Raw genomic sequence first — 20,939 nt, 5'->3', positions numbered from 1 at the left:
ATTAACTTGAATTATAGAAAAAGTATTGTTGTTCGTATATTGTTACGTAATTGATGTCTAATTAATACGATTTTACAGTTTACTCCGTTGTTAACAGAATATCGGTGCTTTAATTTCTTATCACTATTTTTTTTGAATGCAATACGTATTATACTTTTATATAAATAACAATATTAATTAGTAAGATATTGTTCTCATTTTCTATTAATGCAGGTATCTAGTACCTAGATTCACGTGATATATAATATAAAAGACATACCATTTTGAAATTGATTTTAAAACAAAGTCCACTTTGGCTTAATGTTCTTACGTTTTACCTAATGACACAGGAGCTACTATTATTATATTTTCATTCTAGTTGGCTCGACGTTTGTTACTAAATACACCTTTGTGTCGTTTTCCTCCCCCCACCCCCTACAAACATGTATGTTCAAATGTCACAAACATAGGATTCTCGGACGGTTAAACTTAATAATGCAGATAACGAAGCCACTATACAATAGACCCAGGATTTTTCTACTCGTTTCTCGCCCCCACGGCACCCACCCACAACGTTTGAAGAACGTTGAAAACGTTACAGTGTGCAAGATTGGCTGTCTCGAGGCTGTTTGCGGGACAAATGCTATGAAATGATTACAGAACGCAGGGATGCATGATTGGAGATCAAAGACGCTAGTCTCGAGATTATTTCGGCCAGGTAACGAGTGGCGTGGAAAGTACGCCGCAAAATTACCTTCCTTTTATGGGAAATTGTGCAAAATATATGTACGTTCTCTATTTTCGTGTTTTATCCACTAACTATTATACACTGAATAATCATACTAACTAGACAAAGGAATCGTCTACTTATTTAACATCATAGAGATGCGAGCCAGTAACGTTATGGTTTAATTATTATACAGTAATTTAATAAAATATATGATTTAAAGCAAAGCCGATATCTTACAAAAATACTATAATAACGGTAATATATCAGAATATAATAAAATTTATAAATTTTTTTGTATTTTTTTAAATATTAATTGATCAATAGTTACAAATGTTACTTTAGCCTGTTGTATTTATTATCTATACAAAGGTATAATATCATAATGAATTTACATATATTAACATTCATTTTTTATTTATTTAATATATATATTAAATTACATTTTTTTAACTTCTTTGTAACGAATCTGTTGGTTTTAAAAACGGTATTATTTTATTTTTATTCCTCACCTTTTGTCAAAACAGATTTCGTTTAGTTAATCGATTTTTCTTTTATCTTTTCTTTGTGTTACATGTTATCATAATATATAGAATAATTTAATTTAAATATTCAAAAATTTGTATTAGCAATTATTATAATAAGTTAACTTATTATAATATATTAGCTGACTTAAAAGTTTACCATAAAATACTGCATACTATCGTTATAGTGTTTATATAATAAAATAATTCTAGTACCTATAATATTGTAAATATTATATTAATAAAATGAATAGTAAAAAAAAAAATCTATTTAATGGTTTATTTAATCTATATTATATTACCTATATAAAATGTACTTCATTTATAACTACATTTGATTCATTAATATTCTGTAACATTTTTTATAAGCAATAATAAACTGAAAAACTATACTTTAAACTCGTTGATATCTTGAAGATAAAATGAACTTTTTTAATAAAATTGTAACTATTACAATTTTCTAAAATAAATGATTTAATTATTTTATGTGTTAAAAATAATTGTTTATTGATTCATCAGTTTTATTGGTTTAAATGATGAAATTTCACTCGACGTTGATGCCTATATTATTATAATGAAGAAAATGTCTAGAATTCTTCCATCTGAAATACAATCAACCGTCATCCTGTTAGAATTTTCATATTATTTAATATTTAAAGAAAAACAAATGTGATATTGTCTCAGTTTATGCACGCACTTTCAATCTTAAATTTCATTTTTAATTGAATTTAATATACCAACTAAACTTTTACAGGTCAATTAACATATTAATTTGTACGCATTGTTTCAAAAACGTATATTTTAACTTATCAGTGTGTTTACGAAACTTTGAACATGTAACTAACTGTTGTTTTATTGAGAACTCAAAACAATATGCACAAAACTTAAAAGATTTAAGAAAATTGATTTTTCCGTTGTATTTATACCTTAAAGGGTTATTACTACTAAATGTGTTTCATTAAATTACATCAGATTCGAGTATAAAATTTAACCTTAATCACGGCTATTCATGAACAAAAAATTGCTTACGTGAACAATATTATTTTTGCTACCGAATAGATCAAGTTGTTAAACATTTAATAAGTTCTAAATGAACTTCATATCCATTTCTCTTTTGACATACCTATATATGTCAATTCAGATTTTGGTGATAAAATAAATACTATTTTTATAGTTAAGATATTTTTCTTCTTGGTTGTATAAATATTTTGTATTGTTATGTTATAATAATAATCGTACAATAAATAAAGAGAAAATACCTATGATAAAATAGTTATCAAGATATTGATTATTAATTATAATGATCAATCTACAATCGATTAAAATTATTCTAAAATTATTTGAGTCATATAAGCTTGATTGAGAATATAACATGAATTTTTTTTGTTAATAATATATATATATACATATATATTTGATAAATGAGTTTATAATCAACAGGAAAATATACGTAAAGAAATTGTGTTATTGGTAGTATTATATGTAATATATACTTAAATATTAATCATATTTATAGTGATTTCTAGACAGTATTACTATAAAAATTTCGATCGGTTTTAATAAAGTAAAATTGTGCAATATGTTATGGTTTGTCATCTAGTTAAATATATATAATATTAAAACGTCGATTGATATAAACTGTGTAAATACAAGTATAGAAAACAAATAATATACATTGTATACAGTATTCCATGTAGACAGGTTGGTAATCCACGTATATTTCTATCGATATATACATTTTAGGTCGTATAAATATTTAGTATTTAATGGTAAACGTGTAATTTCGTAAAATTTGGAATGAACTGTCAGTTTTGGCAGTAAAATAATTATAATACATCGAACTAACAGAGCGTTATCTTAAATTTAATATTCAGATGGTTTGAGGTTCAATCGTAAGTGGGTATAGCTTATTAATATTTTTAACTTTACATTATAAAATAATATTTTTTTCAAACTAATAAATAATTTAAAATGTAAATGTACATCATTATACGATATTTTTTTAAATTATTTTAATTATTATTCAGAAGAAACAAAATGAAAATATTTGTTTTAGCAGTCATATTTAATTATTACATGTTCATAGCTCAAATTATGCTCTATTTTGCTGTGATTTTGGCATGTGAATAAATTACCAACAGTACTTTTTGTTGTCAAAAAATAAATTAACTAATTACTCAAAAATTATTATTATACGGTAGGTTAGTTATTTTTATGATGACAAATTTCCTAAGTGTGTATAGTTATAATTACCTAGTTATTTAAAAATCTTTTAATTTTCACTATATTAAATAATATTTTGTACCAAAATAATGGTCGTTTTAAACGTAAAGAATGCATTTTTAAGCTGCTTCGATTAAGCACTATGTTAACCTGACCTAACTATGATTTTAAGTGCCTCATCACAGCCACACACCATATGAGTAGATTTTTTTTTATGCCTTGAAAGTCTACACTCGACCTTTGCCGCCAACACATTGAATATTTAGACGTTGTTTTACTCGTATAAAATACAGCATGTAACAAAACAGTCAATGTTCAGTAAACGTTTTTATAAAATCAAAGTTATATAAATATCTTTGGGAAATTTAGAAAATATAATATATATTATTATATTATAATAAATTAGATTTTAATTAGCTATTTCAAGTATTTATTCACATTTTTTTTTCTTAATCTAAAATATTATCTTTTTATCTTTTAAATTTATTTGTTTATGATGAACAAAATATTCAATTTTTTTATATATCTATAATATTTGTAGGTATAATTATAATTATATAATCCTAATTTATCCTAATCACAATTAAAATAATTTGTTTTTATTATTTACTAAATTATATGATGTATTAAATAATTATTAACTAAAAAATAATCATATTTTACTAATAGTTTAATTGATAAATCCAATAAAAAATTATTTTATTTTGAAGTTAATATTAACGTTCTCTTCAAATACTATAAAGATAAAATTCTTACATATTAATATTATACAAATTAACTTTAAAAAAGGTAGTGAAGATTCTATCATATCTTAGTAGATAATTTACTAACCTTTTGAGGGTTTTTACTTAGTATCGTGATATATTTATGAAAACCAAGTACATTTTTTTAGGGGTTAAAAAAATTAACGTTAATGATTTATACTCTAGGAAAACTTTTTTTTGATTTTAAGAAAAAGTATAAAAGTTTCTAGTCAGAGTGAAAAATGCAAAGAGTTTTGAGCACTTTGTGCGGTAAATTGGGGTTTTAGTGATAGAACAATGAAATGCAATATTAAGGTCGAGTCCTGTGGTCTCTTTTCACAAGTGGTTTTTTAGGATGGTGAAAAATATAAAGAGCCTTTGAAAAGATTTTTTTTCTTTCTTTTACATTTTCCACCTTTCTTTTTGTCGTCATAAAACTTTAAATAGTTGCCATCTACTTATTTTTATCACCTATTACAGGCATCAAGTAAGTTCACTATGTTCTGTGTTATTTTTCATAAGTATTTTGTTTTTAAAGAAAAATAGTGTTGTTTTATTTCATATCATAACAATTAATAATTATAACTATTAATGTTAGCAAAATTACTTTTAAGGTTATGTATGGCTAAGAATGATAAGAAAAAAAATGTTTTTATAGTTACTTTTCATAGTTTTAAAATATCATCAAGTGCTAAATTAACTAGCTTCTGTTAATAATGATATATTTTTTTAATAAACTTAGCATAGAATGTCAATACATACAACCAAATTGTAATCCATAGTATTATTAGCTATATGTTTCAAAATTAGAAAACAATAATTAAACAAATGTTATATATTTGAGGTAAAGCTTAATTTTATAAATGTGTAAACAATAGACATAAGTAAAATTATAAATTCAATTAAATGTTTAAAGTTGTTAACTAGTTTATTATATAGTAGTATTAAATTTGTACTTGTTTAATTAGTTAGTCTGCTGTCATAATATTTTAAGTTTTTATTACAAAATTAATATAAGATAAAAACAAAAGAATAATATTCTTGTTCATTGTATCTAAATTAATATATGATATGTTAATTAGTCCTTTTTACTATTATGATGTGTCATTTGTGTTTAATACGTTTGGTTGATTAAAATTCTACCAATGAATTATATTCCACATAAATTTATACGTATTATATACATATATTTTCCAATCACTGATTCTCAAAGATAATTGTACACAAATCAAATTAATTAATTTTGGTTAATATTCACTTTAAAATTAAAAATCTAACATTAAATTCGATAATTTTACAGTATATTAAAAAATATCATATTCAACACACTTTTATAGTTTATTAATGAGTAATTTACTTTTAGCTATATAAATAAATAAATATAATATATCAAATAAACTTCGTTAAGCATAATACTATTATATATGTTATGAATGGTATTCATATAGATTTAATTACTTAGTTAATAAAATAGATATTAAATTGTCTTTACGAAAAAATTAAAATTTAGAACAGACTAGATTTTTTAAAAAACTTGATTGAACATCAAAAGACTTAATAAACATCATATTAGAAATAGATCATTTTTGTTTTATACATGTAAGTAACTTGAGCGAAACTTATAATTTTTAATTTCATAACGATGTAATGTATATATATATATATGACATGACATTAAAAAAGCAATTCTAAGTAAAACTTACTAACTTAGGTAAGTAATTTAACATAAATCACAATTTAGGTTATAAAAAATATCAGTTTAAACAAATAGGTAGGTAGTTAAGCATTATTTTTTAATGTTTTTTTAATTTTTAGATGATTGAAATATAAAATGAAAATAATCTTTGGCAAAAGTTCATACTAAAAATGATGAATTTCATAAAAAAAATTTATAATATTTATGTAAAAATATTTTCATCGTGATTTTTATTTTTTCAATACGAGTTTTGAGATTTTTATAAACGAGTATTTTATACTGCTTTTCCAATAAACTACGAATGGTAACAAGAAAAATAAGTTGATAAACTTTATTACCCTAAAAAAATATTCTCAGAAAAATAAATATCATCGTAGAACCACTATACAGTAATACGACTGTTCCACTCTCGATAATTTTAGTGTTAAAAATATCAAATGGCAAAATATGTTATATTTGTATCCATGTGCACACTAGATGTTAAGATCATACGTAAGTTTTCAATTGGTAATTCCGATTATTCTGCTTGATAAAATATTAATGTAAAAACTGTAGTTTACCAATAACATAACCTGAAGAATTTGACATTAAAACATTACAATTGTTTACGGGCAAATCGGTTTATGTGTTTTTCGCGAACCAATAAATTTTGTGCGGATTTTCCTCGTAAAATAAATACCATTTTTAAGACTGCACGAAGGAAGAAGGATTGGCTGATATAAAAATGTGTCATTTCCGTTTATCCTAGTGGTTTTATGTTTCTGTTTATCAAATTTTATAGTGGTTTTTGGCATCGGCCAATCAATAATTCATTATTTTTATATACATGCGAACACGCAAATCTATTGGGTCTGAGATATTTTAGGACCCAGAAAGCGGCAGCGAAATTTTTATGTATATGAAAATATAAATAATAATAATAATAATACGAATTTTCTCGGGACTAGTATACACATACTTTGGTTGTCATATTCAAACCTCTAAGTACAGACTTTAAACGTAAAAAAGGACCGCTTCACAGGTGTGAATTTGAATGGCCAGGTCCTTAAGGTCATTGGGTATTGTCCTATGGAGCGAGTGCACGGGATTATTGACGGTGTCCAGGTGTTGTTAAAAGTTCCGAGATTTCTTTCTCTAGCCCGGGGAGAGGTCCAAAGTTTTCTTGGGTCATAAAAATAATAGCTGCCGAGTGTAGGTTTCTTTTTTACATCGGTTTTGACGTTTTTATATTATTATTATTATTATTATTATTATTTTTATTTTGCTCCGTTTTATGTACACAAAAAAAAACAACAAACAATCGTAAACAAATCCTTCTGGCTGTTATATTCCGAAAAACTTTAAGTTACTATTGCCTGTAACATGGTTGAAAATGTTTGACTCGTACAATGAATATATATTAAAAGAACGTTTATATGTATGTTACATTATATGTTAATGTAATATTCCTGCAATGTAATCAATATGATGATCAATAATGATGTTAAGTTATTAGTATTTACAGTACATCGTGTAATATTATATTATTATTATTAAATTTCAATTGTTACTCAAATAGTGTATAAAATGATATTTTATATTATGATCATGTGTTTAATTAATGTTTCTTAATGTAATTTTTTTTTTTTTTTTTTTTATCAGCGGTTTTTTGTATTTCGAGACTTTCAAACAAAATTTTGTGGCGTATGTGTGTGGGTTTGTTACAAATAATAAAATGAGATTATGCTTGTCAGACTCTTGTTAATTATCTCATAAATAGAAGACTTTTTTCTTTATTTTCGCCTACAGTGTGTATAACTTCAAAGACTATAATAGGCCAGACAGGTATAAAAGGTAATGAAAGACTTACTCGTTCTACCCTTCTCTCAACCCTCCAAAAATATATTCCAAAACATTGTGATAATAATGTTAAATTACCTAATTGATATCTAAGCAATATCACTTATTATGTATATTGTATACTGTATACATTTTGTTTTTATTTAACAATACACATAATCGTGTTTACTAAATTAGTATATTATCTAAAATACCACTAATAAGTAAATAACTAATTGTACAACTTTTGTATTACAAACAAAGTATTTTATTTCTATGTTTATATATACGAAACATTTGATTCCGTTAATTATGATAGATCCACATACAAAAAAAAGTAAAACATCAATTGTATAATTATTAAATTTAAGTTTGATGGTTGATAACTGTTAAGGCTAAGACCGTGGTAATAAGAGGATGGAGTTGATTGCGTTGCATGGTATCTGTAAACAAGGATAAAAAGTTTGACCAATATCGAAAATGTGACTGGCGCGTTTGATTATTATTTTTATCTTATCAAGTTAGTTATTAAGTTAAATCTTGTGAAGGAAACTGATAAATATAAAAATGGCAAAATGTATCTAATTTAAGTGGCCAGCGTGGAATATAGCAGACTGGACCAGTATATATAAATATATATATGTATATATAACTTAACTTCATAAGAGTTAAACGAAAGTGCAGTGTTCAAAATCGATACGCGCGTGTTGCTCCAAACACGTATTTTAAACGTTTTTTTTTTCCTGAAAACATTTCGCACTTGTATAGTCACTTTGCCGTACAACGTTTTCTTTAGATCTAATAGAAATGGGTTAGTAAATACCGGACCGCGGTCGGTAATAGGACCAAATCGAATTTGCGTCTCAATACCACACAAAAACGCGGATAGACTTAAATGGATTCTATATACACTATTTTCTTACGGCCACGTTACATTTTTATTTATCGCTTTTATTTTTCTAGTTACACGTCGTCCCGCCCAAACATATTATTTCCATCCCGCCCATGAAAATTCGTGAAGACGAAATCCATTAAAACCCCCGACGACCCGTTTCTTCGAGTTATGTATTACACACACATACAACTCAAAAACATAATAATTTAACACTACGCGATTATTTGTATCGGAAAGTATAGCTATTGTTGTAGTAATAAAAGGCTATTAATACAAATAAACTTGGTTATACGTGGTACTGAAATCAAGGGGTACCTAAAAAAAGACTGATTTTACCGACAAATATGAGTTTGATGCTTAGGTTTTTTGTACCATAAATAAAAATATAATAATTATAGTAAGAATTATTACATTTTCATTTTTTATCATCTATAATTATAATAATATGTTTAATTTAAAAGAAATTCAATTTTCATATTTCATTTAAGTTCGCTTATGTTTTTCTAATCAAACTAAAGATAATAAAAAATATTATATATAATTGAAAATGAAAAAATATAAAGAGTTTGAATTGCTTGAAGAACATTTTTTATTATAAATAATAATATTTTATCAAAAAAAATTGTTTATATTAGCTATTGCAGAATCACTTAATTACCTATATTTTATGTTAAGTTGACAAAAATATTTCAAATTTCTTACTAAAATTATTAAAGATTAAATAAAATAAATTTACTGCAATGTAAATGGTTAGACTACTTAAATGTAATATAATATCTAATCTGTATTACTCAAAAATTATATAATTAAAAATCTATTTTTACAATAAACTTCAAACATTATATTCTGGTATTAGTTAATGAATAAAAGAATTATGATAAGTTTAATTTCACTTTTATTTTTTTTTTTATACAACACGAAAAACTTAAATATATTTTCTGTAGTGATAAAGATCTTTAAAATTCCATTATATTCAATAAAACGTATATTTAATAAATTAAGTTTTATGAGTATCTAGGATTGAATACAAATTATAATTAAGTATATATTTGAGAGGTAATAATATTTGGAATGTAACTATTGTCTATTTTTAGTAGCAACATTTTTAATTAACATATTTTGTAATTTTTTCGTCTGGTATTATAACACATTGTTAATAATTTATTCAAATTAAAATATGAATTTTGGAAATGTATAGGGTACAAAATTTAATATAAAACATTAAAAAAATGATTTAAGTAAGGAGTTATTCCTCAATATGGTCATTTTCTGAAGTTATTGTTAATGATTAATGTGTCATTTATATTATTTACAGTTGTACCTATTCATCCAAAGAAAGTACTAAGACTGTTACAAAAACAAACGCTCATATACATATACAATCTATATAATAATATAATTTAAAATTTGTATGTCTATACTTATATAACGGCTATACTTAACAGAACGGAAATCGTTTTAAAAATGATTGTTCCTTTAATGCCAAATAATAGAAAATTTTCTTCGTCATACTTTATTTATTTTATAAAAGCATAATACTTATCACACGTTTTAAGAATATTTGTTACTTTATTTCCGAGTAATGGAAAGTCGTTTTTATCATACTTAACATATTCTATAGAAGCAAGAAACTTATCACTCGCTTTTATATAAGGCTATCGACGGTTGATGTGATATATTAAACTAAGAAAAACAATTTTGCCGTTCTTTTATCTTAATATATAACGACTTATGAGTTACCTGATGACATTTCACGGTATCTACTAACTGGTAGATACTATTAGGAATAATATATTATAATCAACTAGTTTCTATTGATTCGTTTATAAATAATGTTTGTATTGTACAAGAACCAATTAACCATATCCAATAAATTTATTTGAGCAGATAAGACTATAAAAATACTGAAGTCCAGTTAAAGGGCGTATAACTAATAATAACGTACCATCGATATGATTATAGGTCAAAGACTTTTTATATGATTTTCGGGAAATTTCAGTCGTCTTGTCGAGGCTTAACACCAAAGTAAGTACAGGTTAATAATAATCAATAGAATATCATCGAACAAGAAATGTATTACTCAATTTTATACTTGATAATTATTAAAATATAATTATTATCCGAATTGAGTATCATTAATAATATGATTGATATGACTACAAAATTTACATGTAGAGTATTACTCACATACAATTCTGTATGCCATTAAGTCAATTAATAACCATATTTACATTATGATTAAAATATGAATAACTAAATAAGTTGTTAAATTTAAAACAAATGCATAAACGTACTTTTTTCCTTTTTCATTAGTGTTCTCTGTCCATTAATAATAATAATAATTAGTATCTTCAAACGATGATAAAATATTATACGAATAAATCATAGAATGTTTAATTTATACAGTTGTGTATATTTTAGTTGTATTTAAAATTAAAAACTAAATAATATATAAAAAAAAACTTGTTTTACTAACACTTTTCAAAGAGTACCTGTCCGAGTTCTTTATCGGATATCAAGAGATATTTATTTTTTTAATATCCATTAACGTTGATTATTCATTTTTATACTACAGTAATAATATTTGATTATTGATACTGAAATTAAAATAAAATATTTAATTTAATACAATGTCATTGATGGATCCAAGTATAAACAAAATTCTAACGTAAATGTGATTGAAATTGTATAATTTATATTATTTAACTGTAAAAAATATCATAGGTATTTATCTATATTATTTAAGTATTTTTTTTTATTTTTTATAGTTTATAGCTGTTATATAGTATTGAAAAATCATTATGTTAAATTATTACAATATAAATAAAATAATGATAATAAATAATGGTGATATTATATAATATATTTATCTATAAAGATTAAAGAATAAAAATGTATAATATAGCTAGAAAGATGGCCAGACTAAATATTATTGTAAAGACTGAGAAATAATTATGACATTGTTTACAAAAAAAAAATCTTTGATTATAGATGTGAACGTCTGGAATGTACGTAAAAAATAAAATCTTCGAAGTCTTTTAGTTAGGTTTTAAAAATTAATTTCCTATCACATTATTACTCTCTATATTCGTTCAGTTTTAAGATGTATACGTATATTATTATACATTTTTATATACGTAATGACATTTTAAATTTATTTTAGGATATCATCTACTTATACTATGGACCTATTAATACTGTTTTATGGTATTTATAAGAATACATTATTAATTTTTGAATTATATAAGTTTATATAAGATAAAAAAAATAATATTATTATAATAATTAAATACTAAAAGTAAAATAAATTACTTTAAAAGGAATATCAGAAAAATATATATCATGAAATGTACTTTGTGATATAGACTGTCAGACTGTTTTTGCTCAGAATCGTTTTTCTTATACAATGGTATATTATTGAATTTAAATTAAACACACTCGTAGTATTGATCTATTCGACATCTAATGCTCACCAGAACAATATCTACTTGTCTACTAATTTTAAATGTATTTTAAACTTAGTAAAATTGAATTTTAATATGGTTAAATTTGGAAAAATAAATAAATTTAAAATTAAGATCGATAAAATATAATTTATATAAAAGAAATATGGCCCAGAATTCATTACATAACATTCAACACCAGATTTACTCTCGTAAAATATTTGTGTTCATTTATTTTTCACTGTTTGCATTAAAAGTCGTTTTTAGTATCGCTATGAAATAAAATTTCTTAACTGTTTACTAAGCTTAGTTCAAAAAATGTAATCTAAAATATGTTTTCACATGCAGCAAACTATTTAAAAAAAAAAAAAATCATACTAATTATTTTATTTTATTTTCTAAAATCTGTGTCAATAACATCTTTTTTCATAAATTACGAAACCATATGGGATAGTAATAAAATATTTTATAAGACAATTCAACAACTATAATTATTCCCATTTTTCAATTAAAATGAATTTATTAAAACTTTAATTCAATGAAATTTTAAATATACTCATAGAATCTATTTTTAAATTATTGAAAATACTTTTACTACTTAAGAAGTATCCTGTAACGATACACACATCTGTTTTCGAACAAGAATCTTCTTTATTTAGTGTAATAATTTGCATTGTATTCATTTTGGTTGGTTTTTTTTTTTAAATTCTAATGAACCTAATTAAAAATTCAAACGAGTAATTTTTCAGCTATTAAAATGTTTATGTTAATGATAATAGTCCTTAAAAATGTTTTAAAAAAATATTAAAAATATAATATTTATTTTACTTGAGTCATATTTATAAATTATATATGTTGATATATTAATATACATAAAATTAAATAACTACTCATTTGAATTTTGATTTTGATAATCAACATTTTAGAAAAAAAATCCACTAAATAATTATAAAACAAAAAGTAGAATAAAAAGTAGTAAAGGGGCTTGTAGTTTCTGAAAAACAGAAGTTAGTAGGTATTACTAAAAACGACAAAATCATACTCCTTAAGTAGTAAATAAAAATCTAAGGTATTAAAAAATATGATTTTTAAGTAAAACTAAAAATTTAGTAAATTGTATTTATAAAAACTAAACCATAAAATAATAAAAGGGAAATAGCTACTGAGAATGCCGTTTAGTGTATTACGTTCAATAGACATTTATTTTAATAATTATATATTAAGTTTATTTTCAATTTTGAATATACAAAATAAAACTAGTGAGACATCATAGTAATCATTTTAAATCAATTGTATATGGACACTTTTATACATGTTACTCTAAGCATATATAATTTCTATCGTCTCCATAAAGATTACATTTTATATTGATATTAAAAATATGACATTATAATTAAAATGGATCATTAAAAGAAAGTACCTACATTATTAATTTACGTTCTCGAATAATTTAATGATATTAATCACCAATTAGTAAAATTCTGTACAGCTATTATTTTAAATCTTTTCGTCGTGACAGATTTAAGACGCTAGTGTTTATAATAATGATAATAATTTTAAGATTATACATATTATAATACGCCGCGGGTGTTAATATTATGTTCAATTTATCATCCTTTAATCAAACCAATAATTTATACTCTATTTAATTAAACTTATAAATTATAAACTATGTTTAGTGATAATTATTTAAATACCATTCCAAAAATATCCAACCGGCAAAGTAATTATTTTTTTATGGATTTTATTATTTTATACATATGTATATGCGCCACAAATTATAATAATATTTATGTATTTTTAAAATAAAATTAAAGCCACGGATATTTCCTATTAACAGAATCTCATATAGTTATAGTTATAAATTATCGTTTGTCTACCAATGTGTATAGAATTAATATTAGATAAGGTTAGGTTAGATTTTACAAGATACAAGAACATTTTTAACTACAAATAAAATGTAATAAACATAATATTTTATTGAAAAATTCATATGACGTAATATAAATGTATAATAACATTATTTACGTATTATTAACCATCAAAAGATCTTCTCCAATCAGCTTCCTACGTTCCGTCTCCAAATTAACAAATAATTTCTTGACGCGTACGCATAACTAGCGTAGAGATCTACAAATATATTGGTTAAATTATTAATCCCTAGTTATGTCATATTACGGTACAGATATAATGACAACTTGATGCTGAATGTTAGCGTGATACATCTTAGATGCAGTTCGACTTCAAGTAGTTAGACCATTAGACTAGATAATGCACAGAATAATGAATTGATCTACTCAAAATCTAATTTGAAAATTTTTCCCCTTGAGTCTAGAGTTAGGTTATGAAATAATTTTAGGTGTCGATTGCATAGCGTATTTTAAATCGTAGTTACACATAATATTATGTACGCATCTACATAAACCAGCGAATGGATTAATAACATTTTTAATGCATCTTTTGACTTGTTGTAGAGTTGAAATATTATATTGTCATTATTATTATATTACTACATACGCTTGCGAGACGTTTTCTAACGCGTCATAAAATATGCTAATCATGTTCAACGTGCCTGTGTAAATCAAACAATGTGAAAACTTTTCCGAGTGTGACGATTTAAAAATTATTCACGTAAGGGGTCCACGGGTGGCCACGGTAGTATTTGTTTTGATTATTGTCTGAAATAAATCTGTGTAAAATGATGGTTAGGTGTGATAAAATTGTTGTGAGCGGGTTCGTATTATTAGGATGAAAAAAAAAATGTATAAAATGGGGTAAAAAAAAAAAAATCATTGTGGGGTGCTTATGTAACTCCACGGGGTTGCGTAATACTTCACTACACGTATTCCGAGCACACCTTTTCTTTCTTAAATAAAAACAGTACCTATGGTGAACTGACAAAACTACACGTATGAAAAAAAAATGTTTTCCCCTTCTTACATATATTATTATTAACGTCCAGAAGATATGTACACTATTCACAAACAATAGGATTCCTGGCCGATTCCTGAGAGAAATAGTGAATAATAATTTTTTTTTTGGAAATATAACTGTATCAAATATTATTTTAAATTAAATCAATAAGCTCGAGTCTCCTCTCAATCGTTGCATACAAACGATTGGTATTATGTTATTATTCTTATTATATTACATATCGTAAATTATTATTATACAAACGCGTATTGAGATGTAAAAAAAAAATAGATGCAATTGCTTACCGCAATAATATAATATTATATTACACAATGTGCACACACGTCAAACACGATATCACTGGCATTATTACTTTTACCAGTGACTATGTAATATCTTACAGCTGCCGTATGGATGAATTATGGTAGTAAAAATAATTATGTAGGTACCATTTGTACTTACCACGAGAGTTATAATTAGCATGTTGAAATCTTGCGTGTTGCATACCATGTCGCTGTCGTCGTTGTCACTCTGTTCTTTGAGGACACTGCGCGAACGATTGGATGTTTAATTTCGGGGATTTACTCGTATTGTACTATAAACGACAATTCGATCATCCGGGATTTTCCATCGTAATCCTGAAATCGGTAATATTATTGGATTAATAATAAGACATTTTGTTAAGGACACGTAATCATATAGATAATAAATAAATGGATATGGAATATCCATTCGATAAGCCATATGAATGACCTATACTAAATGCAAGTAATAAGACTTTGAGTGCAGAATAACGGAAAACCGAGGTGAATTGTTAATATTTCCATTTAAAAAATCTCCCATATAATTGAAATAAAAAAAAAATTTGATGATGTTCTATCCACTCCTTTAATATCTATGCCGGTTGTATCAGGTGTATACATAATATATTGTGTGTAATGCTTAGAATGTGATTATTATTTAATTCTATGCAATCGTTAAAAGGTTATGGATTAATTTTTATTAAGTAATTAATGAACTTAAGCTGATTTTAATTTATCAATACATTTTTAATACGGTAAGTAATTATTTTGAACACAGGACATTTCAGTCAGGTATTTCAAGTACAACTTAAGAGTGTAAATATTTTTAAACGTCATAGTACATAGTACTTACTTGCCTACCTATACACTTTTGGTGTTTTAGGGGTAAAAAGGAAATTCGATAAAAACGTTTTACATTTTCATTATTTATGTATTGTCTACAAATTACAATAGTGAATATTTAATCACTATCTTCAATGTACATGGAAATCATACAACATAATATTAACATATAATTTTCTATTATTCATGTTTATCAATGAATAACATTGTTTATAATTGTTTTATGTGAAATAATATTTAGTTGCTTATTAATGTATAGATAATAAATATATTAATATTAATATTAATAATAATTAATATTATAATTTAATAATAATTAATATTATAATTTATATTATTAATATAATATTAATCATAGATTTTGTAAAATTCAGTCAAAATTATATCAAAAATAATGGCCTGCTAGTTTAAAATTTTTATCGGCAAACTGCTAAATAATAAATGTAAATAAGATAATATTATTAATTTTATGTTATGTCTTACAAATAACTAATGATTAATAACAATATTTAGTTTTATATTAATGACTTATGTTGCGATTTATTAAGACTATAAATATCTTAACATAATAAAGTATTAATTTTTAACATAATAAAAAATTCAGTATCTCATTTCATTTTAATTTTAAGTTCCAAAATTATGGAATACTGCAGTATTGTTAACATTGAATTTATATAATATATAAATATATAAATTTAAAATAAACTACACTTTAACAGTGAAATATTATCATTTATCACACATTTGAAGAAACTCGTATAATATTACGTCTTCAACATATTTCACATCAAGATGAATACATAATATCATATAACTATCGTGGTACAAATTAAAATAATTAATAACGTATACAAAATGTTATTCAATAGACTAATATTAATGCATATTATGATATTCTACCGCTTAAAGAACTGTTGTTTACGATAGTGATAATAACTTTTAAATTATCAATTTTTAGTTAAACGCTATACGATCATAATACTATATTATGCACTTTTTTCGTCGTGTTACAGTACTCTAAGCCATAATAGCATGGAATTCATATTGTTGAGTGGTGCACAGAATGTTACACGAATACGTTTTGTAAGGTTATTGATTTACAAATATATGTAATTTAATTAAAAGTTATTATAAACCACAGATAGATTAAACGATCGGTACTATGTTTTATAATGTAAATATTTAGATACATAAAGTTATATTAGGTTTTATCATAAATAATCTGGTAAATACTTTTTGAAATTATAATAAATATATTAACGAGAACAAATATAATATTATGTATTAAATAAATATAAACAAATTTGAGTATCAACCTATGTTTTTGTTATAATATAATAAATAAAGGCTTAAGTTACAATTATTTTAAATTCTGTTATCGTCAATATTGTGCTAGAACTATGATATCCATTTTAATTTTATGCGTAGGCTAGGAGTAGAACAATCGTGTAATTTTGTAAAATTTAACTAAATTAATTTCGTTTACATCGCCGCAACAAAATTATATTTAAAAATACAATTATCAACATATAATTAATATACTGTATGATGTACATTGTACAAGTATACATCTTCAGTGTTGAGATCACTTAACATAGTTTACGAAGAGTAAAACAATTTCATTGCGATAATTTTCTCGTATTCTACTTGTGTATGGTATAATGATAATTGATAATTATTAGTGACCGGTATTTTTACATTTATTTTTATTTTTTTTTATACAACAGTTTAAATAATATTTTAATTTTTAGAATATTTCTCGACCACTTAATGTTAATACCACATCCTAGCACCCCCCCCCCCCCCCCCCAAAAAAAAAAAAAAAAAAAAAATATATATATATTAGTACACCAACATCTTGTAAATTATGAATATTTTTCTCTGCGTTTTTGTATTGATAACGTTTGTTGCCATAATTTGATTTAACTATACCTTTTTTTTGTTATTCATTTTCTAAATCATATTTAGAGCATCAATCTTTATAATAGTGTTCAGGGCATTCTGATAAAACTAATATAATGTATAAACTAACCCATAATTTATTAGATAGTTGTAATATAGTCAATGAGGACTAATAATTAACGATTTAGTTTATCTAAGAAAGATTTTCTATTCCTTATCCATAAACACATGTATAAATCCGCTGTTGGTGATCGAAAACCGTTTTTTTTTTTTTTTTAAACTGGTTTTATCAATAACAAGAAACATGTTCAGTTGTTTTGTAACTATTTATGTGTAATAATATATTAGTTAGTACTTCAATTTACAATTTATAAGATATTCAACTAATTCAAGCCAACTGACATTGATATTAAATTGCGATATGTTTTATCTTGACAAAATATAATATTATATGGTTATTCTTGACGTTTGCAGTAAGGTGCCAAAAAGTGTCAAGTACGTATATACTTTATAGTTAGTATTCTATCGGTCGTTTTAATATTAAACGTGTAAAACGTATATAATAATATTGTCATACCCCTTAAAGAATGAAACGAAGGTTATACAGTATACCTGGTAATAAGTATTTACGCCTGCCTATATTATGTATTCACTATTCTCCATGTAATATGATAAACATTTTTTTTTAATGCACTTTTAATAATTTATAATGTCAACTACATCATGTTTTTTTTATGAATATGAGATGATATAATATTATAATAATAAATCATTGATTTTTATTTAATATTATAACTGACTTTTCTGCTAATTTTATTCAACTTATATTATCCATTACGAGCTAGAGAATTTGAGTTAAGGGTATTATATTTATTAATTGCATTTATGACACTGCATGTTTTAATTTAATTTAAATGCTTTCATTTGAAAAGTATATTTATAAATAAATGAAGTTTTCTTAGAATATATATATATATATATATATATAGTGTTTCAAATAAATTATAGAATTCAAAATTCTACATGTATAACAATTTGCAGTCTTAAATTATTATTATTATTTTACATTTTTAAAATAATTACGTAAATAAGCAAAATAAAATAAAAAATAGCGACAAAATTAAAACAACACATATATTATTCTCTTATATAGTATATACGACATAGTTGACCAATATTCGTGTTGAAAATGTTTTACATTGTAGTGATAAGGTAGAGGTTTTTTCGACGAAACGGAAATACAAATTCAAAAAGTATACGGAGAAGGGATTCGAGAAGGCGGCGAAGAAGAGCTAATAATAATTCTGTCCGGCCAAACTCATCGGTTTATTCTGATCACGTCCACTTGTTTGCGTAGTGAGCTATGACTTAAGTATACGAGAAGAAAAAAATCCCTTGCGGACGATGCAAATTTATTTAAATTGAACGACAGACCCAAATGGGTCAGGGATTATGCGGTTCAAGACTATCCAGAAGAGTCCGAAAATTGGTATGGTAAAGAACTTTTGCAATGTTGACGTTTGACAATTTTAAATAAAAAACGTATTCTTATATTTGTTTTGTCAAATAAGAACGCATGTTTGAAAAAAAATTCTTTAGTCTTCAAGGGTATGAATAGAAAATTCATATTATTTAAGAATAATAGCTAGTATTCTTATAATATATTTCAATTATATTATGTTATTAGGTTAAACAAATTATTTACTTTTAGATTTAAAATGAAAAGTATTATTATTTTTTTTAGTATTACCTTACTAATACAAAATATTTCATATAAATCATAATTAAAGTTTTTTACGAACAATTTTTATATGAATACCCATCCATTACATAAATATGTGATGTATTTTAAACATTTTAAAAACGATTAAAAAATCACCAATTAAGGATTTTTAAAAGTATTTTCAGCTATTTACTCGTATGCTTACATAATTCCATATAACACATTTAGATAAATACGTATGTAACAAAAACCCCTACTGTGATCGTAATATTATAAAAAAAAATATCACTTTTTGTATAATAATTTACTGTAATAGTCGGCATTACTTTTTAATAAACATATTTTATGAGAGATACTTTTCTTTACGTCTTTTAATAATAGTCTATAGTTTTAGATTTTTGTAAAACTGTTTATAAATCTTTTTGAATTATTTCAAAAATTCTTAAGAATATAAATTAATATACTCCGAAGGATTCATCATACAGCATTAATAATTTAATAACAAACTAATATAAATATATAATAATATTAATTTTTATTCTACATTATCATTAAAAATTATTTAGTATTAATAGTATGTAATATTGTGTTATAGTTTTTCGAAAAGTTCTGAAACTGCATAATAATATGCTAGTATTAAATGCAATTATAAAAAATGTAATATTTAATTTATCATATATTTGTTTTTAATTTTTTACCATTACAACAATACGATATTGGTATAGCTATAATTTAAATTATTATTTGTTTATCGAAGCTCAAGTCGAAATTTTGATTCACAAAAATGTAATTAATGTTCGATGCATATTTTTTCCAAATATTTCTGAAAAAAATATATTTTTGGACGGTGTATATTATACTTATAGGTATTTATGCCCAATGCATACGTATTTTTTACTCCTGAGATTTATCCAGTAAAATAATACGCCCCAACAATGACCGTTTTATTCGTCCTACATCGGAAGCCCCAATCAATTTCTTTTTTACCTCACTCGAACAACCCTTGAACACTCTCGAACGCATTTGCACGCACGCGCATTTTATACATTCGCGCTCGCGTATCATAAATTTATGCATTCGTATAGGATCCGTTGATCTCGATTGCCGTCACCACTTTTATACGACCATATACATATAATAAATATATGTATAATACGTAGCTGATCGACCGCTATGGACGACCGACAACGTGCGCTGTCGATGACCCT

General features: G+C 24.3%; 1 protein-coding gene across 4 annotated transcripts in view; it reads right to left on the bottom strand.

Annotated features, from left to right (window-relative positions):
* Positions 1-20,939, bottom strand: part of LOC112598707 (ADAMTS-like protein 1) — a 171,162-nt gene that overhangs the window by 104,278 nt on the left and 45,945 nt on the right. For all 4 annotated transcript variants that reach the window (XM_025345267.1, XM_025345262.1, XM_025345265.1 and 1 more), the window contains exon 2: positions 15,424-15,599. Coding sequence is in view for 3 of the 4 variants with exons in the window: in XM_025345262.1 (XP_025201047.1) it covers positions 15,424-15,471 (48 nt within the window). In the remaining variant the exon portion in view is untranslated. The remainder of the gene's footprint in view (positions 1-15,423; positions 15,600-20,939) is intronic.

The sequence above is a fragment of the Melanaphis sacchari genome, unplaced genomic scaffold, assembly GCF_002803265.2.
Source record: "Melanaphis sacchari strain LSU unplaced genomic scaffold, SCAv2.0 Contig4_pilon_pilon, whole genome shotgun sequence".
Taxonomy (NCBI): domain Eukaryota; kingdom Metazoa; phylum Arthropoda; class Insecta; order Hemiptera; family Aphididae; genus Melanaphis; species Melanaphis sacchari.
This window is presented reverse-complemented; position numbering and strand designations above follow the sequence as displayed.